The 10,019-nt window shown below is 37.6% G+C and overlaps 1 protein-coding gene across 1 annotated transcript in view; it reads left to right on the plus strand.

The window, feature by feature from the left end:
• LOC108521625 (probable ATP-dependent RNA helicase DHX40) overlaps positions 1-9,835 on the plus strand; it is a gene marked incomplete at its 3' end in the record, with an annotated part of 14,842 nt that extends 5,007 nt beyond the window's left edge. The window contains exons 3-10 of the mRNA XM_017861565.1: positions 249-394; positions 2,871-2,990; positions 3,486-3,713; positions 3,934-4,000; positions 5,050-5,181; positions 7,260-7,359; positions 9,428-9,514; positions 9,653-9,835. Of these exons, the coding sequence (XP_017717054.1) occupies positions 249-394; positions 2,871-2,990; positions 3,486-3,713; positions 3,934-4,000; positions 5,050-5,181; positions 7,260-7,359; positions 9,428-9,514; positions 9,653-9,835 (1,063 nt within the window). The remainder of the gene's footprint in view (positions 1-248; positions 395-2,870; positions 2,991-3,485; positions 3,714-3,933; positions 4,001-5,049; positions 5,182-7,259; positions 7,360-9,427; positions 9,515-9,652) is intronic.
• Positions 9,836-10,019: the final 184 nt, after the last annotated feature.

Here is a 10,019-nt window from a genome sequence, read left to right on the forward strand (position 1 = left end):
ACTCCGTCTCAAAAAAAAATAAATATATATATATATATATATTTTTTTTTTGAGTGGTTACTAATATGTATTATTTTAAATTAATATTTAAATTTTCATGGTGTGGACATAGCAATGTGTTTTTAATTTGCAGGATATTCTTTTGGAAACATTCAAGCAGTTTTGTATTCATTGGCCAAAAACAATTTAGCTCTAATAGGAAGACAATTGCTAACATTGTTGTATTTCTTTATCTCTGGTTTTGATAGGGTTTTCACAACATGGTATGATTGGTGTAACTCAACCACGAAAAGTAGCTGCTATATCAGTTGCTCAGAGAGTAGCTGAAGAAATGAAATGCACTTTGGGATCCAAAGTAGGATACCAAGTTCGTTTTGATGATTGCAGCTCTAAGGTACAAAAGTCTTGTTGGTATTTGTTTCTTTTCTTTTTCGGGACATGGCCTCGCTCTGTCGCCCAGCCTGGAGTGCATGGCACAATCATGGCTCTCTGTAACCTCTACCTTCTGGGCTCAAGTCACCTCCTACCTCAGCCCCTTGAGTAGCTGGGACTACAGGAGCATGCCACCATGCCCAGCTAATACTATACACTTAACGGAAAGAGTGGAGAGAGTTCTGAAAGATTTTTAACTTCAAAGTTCAATATATATTTTAAATAATTTATTTTTGTCATTCATTGTTAATGCTTTAGCTCTCAAGTGTCTGATATTCATCCCATTTTCTCCTTCCTTAGTTTATAACTGACAGTTTATTTTCTTAGGATTCTCTTATTTATGTTTTTTAACTGTAAGGTTTCTTGACGTGTAGGTTTTTAAAATGCTTTATTGTAATAAAATATATATAACTTAAAATTGACCATTTTACCATTTTAGTATACAATTCAGTGCCATTAAGTATGTTCACAATGGGCTGGGTGCGGTGGCTCACTCCTGTAATCCCAACACTTTCGGGTCCGAGGCAGGTGGATCACCTGAGGTCGGGAGTTCAAGACCTGCCTGATCGACATGGAGAAACCCTGTCTCTGCTAAAAATACAGAATTAGCCAGGCGTGGTGGTGCATGCCTGTAATCCCAGCTACTCAGGAGGCTGAGGCAGGAGAATGGCTTGAACCTGGGAGGCAGAGGTTGCGGTGAGCTGAGATCGCACCACTGCACTCCAGCCTGGGCAACAAGAGCAAAACTCCATCTCAAAAAAAAAAAAATGTGTTCACAGTGTTGGGATCACCATTAATACTTTCAGAACTTTTTTTTTTATCATCCCAAACAGAAACTCTTATCTATTAAACAATAGATTAAAACCCCCATTTCTCCCTCCCCCTAGCCTCTGGTAACTTTTTTTTTTTTTTTGAGACAAAGTCTCACAGTGTTGCCTGGGCTGGAGTGCAGTGGCACGACCTCCACTCCCTGCAACCCCTGCCTCCCAGGTTCTAGTGATTCTCCTGCCTCAGCCTCCCAAGTAGCTGGGATTACAGGCTCCTACCACCACACCCAGATAATTTTTTGTATTTTTAGTAGAGATGTGGTTGGTCTCAAATTCCTGACCTCGTGATCTACCCCCCTCAACCTCCCAAAGGTTTACGGGGATTACAGGGTGAACCACCGTGCCCTGCTGTAACTTCTATTCTACTTTCTGTATCTACAAATTTGCCTACTCTGGCTACCTCATACAACTGGAATCACACAGTATTTTGTACTTTGTGTCTCTCTTATTTCACTGATTATGTTTTCAGGTTCATTTATTTTGTGTGTTTGTATTCTTGAAGTCAGTGGAAAGCTGAGTTAACAAAATCAATCAATTAACAAAATCAGCAAGTGTTAAGCATCTTCTATTCTATATCCATGGCACCAACAAATTTAAGATTTTCTTTTTAATAGTGAATATTATAATTTACATTCCCTGCGAATTTCTTAATCCTGTCCCAGCTACAAAACGATCCTTGGTTTACATATGTTCCCTAATAGGAATGGCCATCAAATATGGCACAAGTTGACCCCCCAAAATACTATCTTTGCCTTCCTAGTGGTCACTGTTTTTTCTTTCTTCCTTCCCTTGTTTTATGGATGTCATTGCTGTTATTCCTAGCCTTTGGACCTTTTACTCACCCTGTTTTAATGCTTGTTGAGTAACACATTTTTATTTGGAGATAGTGTCTTGCTCAGTCACCCAGGCTGGAGTGCAGTGGCATGATCTCAGCTCACTGCAGCCTCTGCCTCTCAGGCTCAAGCAGTCCTCCCGTCTCAGCCTCCCAAGTAGCTGGGACTACAGGTGTGCACCACCACACCTGGCTAATTTTTATATTTTTATTAGAAATGTGGTTTTGCTGTGTTGTCCAGGCTGGTCTTGAACTCCTGAACTCAAGTGATCCGCCCACGTCAGTATCCCAAAGTGCTGGAATTACAGGCTTGAGCTACCGTGTCTGACCTAAGTAACACATTTTTTAGTAGGACAGTGGGGTAGGGAAGAGGAGATAGTGGGTGAAAAGTATGCAGCTACCATTTTCTCATTTTACCTGAATCCTCTGAAGTAGGGGCTGAGTCAGAAAGATAAATCTCATTTCACTGTTGTTTCCCACAACTTGCTCACCTAATGCCATTGCATCATCTTGCCACTTTCCTCTGACTTTATTCTATCTCCTTATTGGTGATTTTTGTTGCTTTGTCCAAGAATACCCAAGTGAGTTATTTGTCCCTTTTTTTGTATAGACAGCATGCTTTGTGACTTACCATCATTTTGTCTACATAAGTTAGACTATTTTATGTACCCATTTGTTTAGTCAGATTGGTTTGATCACTTAATGTTTGTACCTCTTGAGGAAAAATTTAGTTGGGAAAGTAGTGGTGAATTTCTGTGACTCTGCTATTTGAACATTAGGAGACAGCAATCAAGTATATGACTGATGGATGTTTACTGAAACATATTCTGGGAGATCCAAATCTTACCAAATTCAGTGTCATTATTTTGGATGAAGCCCATGAAAGAACTCTAACTACAGTGAGTATTTTATTTTTTTTATTATTAGCAAATAGTTTACTTGTTTGGGTAGCTTTTTACTATATAGAGAATTGACTCCTCTTACTTTTTAATTTAATTTAATTTTTTAGAGATAGGGTCTTGCTCCATCACCCAGACTGGAGAGCAGTGGCATGATCATAGCTCACTGCACCCTCGAACTCCTGGGCTCAAGTGATCCTCTCACCTCAACCTCCCGAGTTGCTAGTACTGCAGACATGCATCACCGTGTCTGGCTAATTTTTAAGAACATTTTTTGTAGAGACTGTTTCATTTTGTTTCCCTGGCAGGTCTCGACCTCCTGGCCTCCCACCTTGGCCTCCCAAAGTGCTGGGATTACAGGTGTGAGCCACTGCACTTGGCTCTTATATTTTAATCTATTAAAATAGGAATTCCTTGGATAGAATAGCAGTGTATTTAAAATAGCTTGGTTGTTAAGTGCACTTGTGACTTACTAGAAATTTACTTTTCTTTCAGGATATCTTATTTGGTTTATTGAAGAAGCTATTTCAGGAGAAGTCTCCTAATAGGAAGGAGCATTTAAAAGTGGTGGTAATGTCAGCAACTATGGAATTAGCCAAGCTCTCTGCATTCTTTGGAAATTGTCCAATATTTGATATACCTGGAAGGCTTTATCCAGTCAGAGAGAAATTCTGCAATTTGATTGGTCCACGAGACAGAGAAAATACTGCGTATATTCAAGCGGTATTACTTGGCATTCATTTAATGTCTTTTTTTAATATCTGTGATTCTTACTAATTAGGTAGTTTGATAATTCGTTTGTTCCCCACTATTTTAATGACAGCCCTCACAGGTCCTAGAACTTTTAAGAACCAAGTTTAATTTTTCTGTGGGGCAAGGGAAATGGTGGTAAGGGAATGACTGTATTTCCACTAGCATATTATGCCTGCATTTCTTGCTTCAGATTGTGAAAGTCACCATGGATATCCATTTGAATGAAATGGCTGGAGACATCTTGGTTTTTCTGACTGGTGAGCATTAGTATCAAGTTAAAAAACTTAGTATTTGTAAGGAATGTGACACCCAGTAGAGTGCTACCTTTGTTGGGAATTCTGTGCCCTTCTCAAGTGTTGCCCTAGCTTTTTTTGATTATCTGAATAATTTTAGCTAAAAGATATATAAAAATTGTAAGCTTGCTGCCAAAGAGAATTATATATATGTATGTCAAAGACATAATAGTATATATATATTTTATGTCAAAGGCATAGTAGTGTGTGTGTATATATATACAGACACGCACCCACATGTATATGTCAAATGTCAAAGACATCAGGCTCATTAGTAAATATATGTAAAACACACTGACCTTTTAATTGAAAGAAATTAAATAGTGAAATATTGTTTTTATTGGTCTGTCTTAGCTAGAAATGTAACCTGACTAAACAGACCTGGGTTAATTCCATTATTTCAAAGGACATCTCACCAGGTTCTTCTTTGGGTGGTGGCATTGTACTGTGTGATAACAACACATAAGATGTAGAATCTATGTATCATAGACAAGCATGTGGCATTTTGGAGATCAAAATAAAATAGTTAAATCCTAGACTAGTGGTGTAACTTTTCAAGTAGCAGCACCCTCCTAATAGGAATTAGTAGTTTCCTTGTTTACTTTTTTCCTCTGCCTTGTACTAATGTCAGAAGTGAGGGATTGTAACAATCTTTGCCTTTTGGAGATTACTTATTTTGAAATTTACCCAAATGCAATAGCACCTGGACTAGCTTTTCCCCTTTGTTAACAATTTAGTGAGTCTTCTTAAATACTATGTTAACAGGGTGAAAAACTTGAAGATGATACATATTTTTATTCCTTTAGAGATTTAAGTTCCTTAGAAACTGATGTTTCTTCTACTTCAAATTTTTTGGTTGAAATGTGGTACAGCTTAGGTGTTCATCTCCTTTACATTAAATGAGAGATTTACAGTAATTTCTAGGCAAAATTAATTTTAATCTTGACATTTTCTTTATTCTTAAATTAATTTTTCTGTTCAGTTGCTGAAGTTTTTTTTTCTTTCTGTTTTAGGCCAGTTTGAAATAGAAAAAAGTTGTGAGTTACTTTTTCAGATGGCAGAGTCTGTTGATTATGATTATGATGTTCAAGATACCACCCTCGATGGCTTGTTAATATTGCCATGTTATGGATCTATGACAACAGGTAATTTCTCATTAGAATAGAAAATTTGATTTTTTTAAAAAACTTTTTATTGAATAATCAGGTTTACAGAAAAGCACTCAGGTCTTAAGTGATTAGGTTAAGTTTCACAAACCAACCTCACCTTTGTAACCCACATCCAGATTGTGAAACAAATCAGTGAGAACCAGCATTCCTTGAGAGAAGTGATTTTTGCCTGAAGTCTTTTACATTTCACTTTTCGAGAGCCTTGGATATCCCCTTATTATCGTTAAGAGTATTGTTTCTCCTAGCAAAACAAAACTGTTGGTGAGAATTCTTTGAAATGAGGACAGTAGTTTCTTGCTGGTATTACTGTAAGTCAAACCTAATTTGCCATTGCCACAGAATTTTTAGAAATTGTATATATCCAGGTATATCTAAGTCTAAACACAGTGGATTGTTTTCCTTTTTTTTTTTTTTTTTTGTAACCGAGTCTCGTTCTTGTCACCCAGGCTGCAGTGCAGTGGCGCAATCTCAGCCCACTGCAACCGCCACCTCCTGGGTTCAAGCGATTCTCCTTCTTCAGCCTCCCAAGTAGCTGGGATTGCAGGTGCTTGCCACTATTCCCTGCTAAGTTTTTTTTTTTTGTTTTTTTTTGTTTTGTTTTTTAGTAGAGATGGGGTTTTGCCATGTTGGCCAGGCTGGTCTCAAACTCCTGACCTCAGGTCATCTGCCTGCCTTGGCCTCCCAAATTGCTGGGATTACAGATATGAGCCACCATGCCCGGCTGTGGATCATTTTCCTTTTAAAGTAGCCATGCCTTAGTCTGCTTTTCAAGCATGATCCTGTTCTTTGGTGAATTCCAAGAGCAGATACAGACTCTTGATTTGATATTTTGGTCATAGTAAATACTATTGAATGAGGTTTAGAATTTGTTTTGTAAAACTTTTATTATGGAATTTAACTTGTAAAATTAAAGGGAAATTAACCTTAGCCTCCTATTTGAAGTTGGAATTAGCATTTGAATGTTTTTGTATTTTACGTGTATGTGTATTAACAGTTTTTGTTGATTGAGTGATTCTTATCCCTATATTAACAAAGTTTTGGAATATATGTGTCAGTAAAGAACATAGATGTGCTATTTTGGAAATCTCTTTTATGATGATATTAGCTCCTTACTCTATTGAAGCATAGATATCTATTTTAGATTTTTACATCTTCAGGGAAATTCTTAGGATCATTGTTTAAGGTTCTCATTGTTTTCTCAAGATTTGGTTCACCGATGCTTTTATAATTTACTTTGTAACTGATAAAAAACCCATTATGTTTGGTTTGTTATTAACCATTAACTACATATATACATAGATATATGTTTTCTATACAGAGTGAAATAATTTCATCTTTCTTTTCTTTTTTTTTTTTTTTTTTTTTTTGGAGGACGGAGTCCTTGCCTGCCACCCAGGCAGGAGTGCCAGTGGGCCGGATCTCAGCTCACTGCCAAGCTCCGCCCTCCGGTTTACGCCCATTCTCCTGCTCAGCCCCCGAGCCTAGCTGGGACTACAGCGCCCGCCTCGCTTGCCCGGCTATTTTTGTATTTTTAAGGTAGTTAGAGGACAGGGGTTTCACCGTGTTAGCAGGGATCGCGTCTCGATCTCCTTGACCTCGTTGATCCTCCCGTCTCGGCTCCCAAAGTGGCTGGGTATTACATGGCTTTGAGCCACCGCGCCCGGCCCCCCAATTTCATCTTTCTTACTGCCATATTGAAAATAATGTTCTGGATCTTCTGTTGCCTCCGTTTTCTTTTGTTTGTTTTTTTGAGATGGAGTGTCGCTCTATCGCCCAGGCTGGAGTGCAGTGGTGCAATCTTGGCTCACTGCAACCTCTGCCTCCTGGATTCAAGCAATTCATAGAGACGGGATGTCACCGTGTTAGCCAGGATGGTCTCGATATCCTGACCTCGAGATCCTCCTGCCTCGGCCTCCCAAAGTGCTGGGATTATAGGCGTGAGCCACTGCACCTGGCCTAGTTACATGACTTTTAGTGAAAAATTGAGTTTTTTGAAACTTGAGTTTGACACATGCATGTTGTAAATTGGTATTTTCTTTCTATATATACGTTAGATCAACAGAGGAGAATATTTTTGCCACCTCCACCTGGAATTAGAAAATGTGTCATATCCACCAATATTTCTGCAACATCTTTGACAATAGATGGAATCAGGTATAACTTTTGAACTTTCTCTTAAAGTCAAGAAAACCTATCGTTACTAAACATTAGCTAAACATTACTGAGTTTGCTTTTCTGTGCCCTCCACTAATTCCCTTCTCTCCTACTTTTTAATGTTCTTAACATGTAATCACCTGTTTTGTTTTGTAATTGATTGCTTTGAGCAGGAAATGGAGTAGGAGGTACATGCTATATTCCTATTCACCCTTTTTTTTTTTAGAGACAGGGTCTCATTATGTTGCTAAGGCTGGAGTATAGTGACTATTCATAGGCATGCAGTCGTAGCACACTACAGCCTTGAAGGAAGATCAACCAATCCTCCCGCCTCAGCCTCCTGGGTAGCTGGGACTACAGGCATGTGTCACCATACTTGGCTGTTCATACTTTTTAACTGCTTGGCAACTTGAAGCTTCCTCTTTCCAAATTTAAGATTATGTAGATTATGTATAATACTTCATGGGTTTCACTAAATAGGAAGCCAAACCTATTTTTCTGTACTCCCATTATAAGCATATACCTTAGATGATTTGATATTTCCTTCTACCTTGCAGCCTCACTTGGTAGAGTTAGTTGTATATCCAGTGTTTATCTGGATGTATTGTCTCTGACTTTATACCTTTTTGTGAAAATAACTATGATTCAGGTCCCTTATCTTTTCTGGATATAGTAAATAGTGCTATCAAATTTTTGAGTAAATTTAGTAAGGGAACACTAAGAAATTTTAAGTCTGGACTGATAACTAATGCAAAGTTCTTTAAGACTGGGTGATTTATCATTTACCCAATATATTTTATGTCTTTAGCTAAGCCTGATTGTCTGCCTAAGGAAGGCTGAACCTGAATCTCAGAGATCCTGTGTGTTTCTTCTGGGTAAAATGATCACCCAGGTCTGAGAGGAAGTCTTAATTTCCTCTGCTTTTCTTCATTACTTTAAAAATAACGCTAAGGGATTAAGGGAGTGCTCTCCTGGGTAAATTAACCTCTGTAGTTTTCTGTTTCCTACACAGGCAAAAGCCATTAAATAACAAGATTCAGAATGTTGTCTTGTTACTGCTATCCTGCTTTGGTTCCTTACCTGACTTGTTCACCATTTAATTGGCTTAGAATGGCATGTTAAGGGCTAGCTGAAATTAGATTCTGGATCTGTTAACATGGTCTGAAACTGACTTTCAAGTTTGTGTATTTTTTTTATTGAGGCAAAATTCACATAAAATTAATAATTTAAAAATGAACAATTAAGTAATACTTAGTACATTTACAGTATTGTGCAACCACTGCTTCTACTTAGTTCTAAAATATTTCAACACCTCAAAATAAGACCCCATATCCATTAAGCACATACTCCACATTCCCCTCTCGACCCCAACCCTTGGCAACTACCAGTCTTACTTTTTGTTTGTATGTGTTTTCTTTTTTTAAAAAATTCTTTAGATGTGTCAGCAGGAAGCAGTATGTATTTTCTGTTCTGAATATTTCATACAAATAGAATCATATAATATGTGGCCTTCTGTGTTTGCTCTCTTTCCCTTAGCATAATATTTTTGAGGTTTGTCAACATTGTAGCATCTATCTGTACTTCATTCTTTTTTGTGGCTGAATAATATTGCATAGTGTGAGTGTGTGTGTATATATACTGCATACATATATGCAAAGCAATTTGTTCATCCCTTCATCCATTAATGGTTAATGGACATTTAGATTGTTTTTACCTTATGGCTATGATTCATAGTGCTAATATGAACATTGGTCTATAAGTATTTGTTTGAGTACTTGTTCTCAGTTCTTTTTGGTGCATACTTAGAAACAGAGTTGCTGGATCATATGGTCATTTTGTGTTTAACTTTTTGAGGACCCCCTGAACAATTTTCCTCCTTGGCTGAACCGTTTTACATTCCCATCAGCAACATATGAGGGTTCCAATTTCTTGACTTTCAAGTTTTACACGTAACATAAAAGGCATTGTGTACTTGCTAGTTTGCTAGAAAAGGAGAAACCAAAGTGGTTAAAAATGAACAAGTCTTCTTTTATTTTCCAGAAACTTAACTTGCTTTGATTCTTCTTAGATATGTGGTAGATGGTGGCTTTGTGAAGCAGTTAAATCACAACCCCAGATTGGGGTTGGACATCCTGGAGGTGGTTCCAATTTCAAAGTAAGTCTCTATGTCAAATCTTTTTATTCAAAGAACAACTGATTAGGTAATTTCTAGCTGGTTTGGGGAGAGAAAGTAAATTACCTGAGAAACCCACAGAACATTTTGGAGACTTTTTGCATTATTTTCCTTCTGTAGGAGCGAGGCATTACAGCGAAGTGGCCGAGCTGGCAGGACTTCTTCAGGAAAATGCTTTCGGATCTATAGTAAAGATTTTTGGAACCAGTGTATGCCTGACCATGTGATCCCTGAAATTAAGAGAACTAGTTTGACATCTGTAGTTCTGACCTTAAAGTGCCTTGCCATACACGATGTCATAAGGTATGTAGACAACTAGCAAAAAAAAAGAAAAACTTGTTAGCATGGAGCCAAGTTATTGGCTCAAAAATTATTTTGAAATATTTGACTCATACATCCCTGAGAGTTTAGGAGGTTGGTTTTTATATTGGTTGCTTTTCTTTTTTTTTTTTTTTTTTTTTTTTTGGGGGGGGTTTTTTTTTTTCCC

This window comes from Rhinopithecus bieti, unplaced genomic scaffold, assembly GCF_001698545.2.
Source record: "Rhinopithecus bieti isolate Rb0 unplaced genomic scaffold, ASM169854v2 scaffold_57210, whole genome shotgun sequence".
Taxonomy (NCBI): Eukaryota; Metazoa; Chordata; class Mammalia; order Primates; family Cercopithecidae; genus Rhinopithecus; species Rhinopithecus bieti.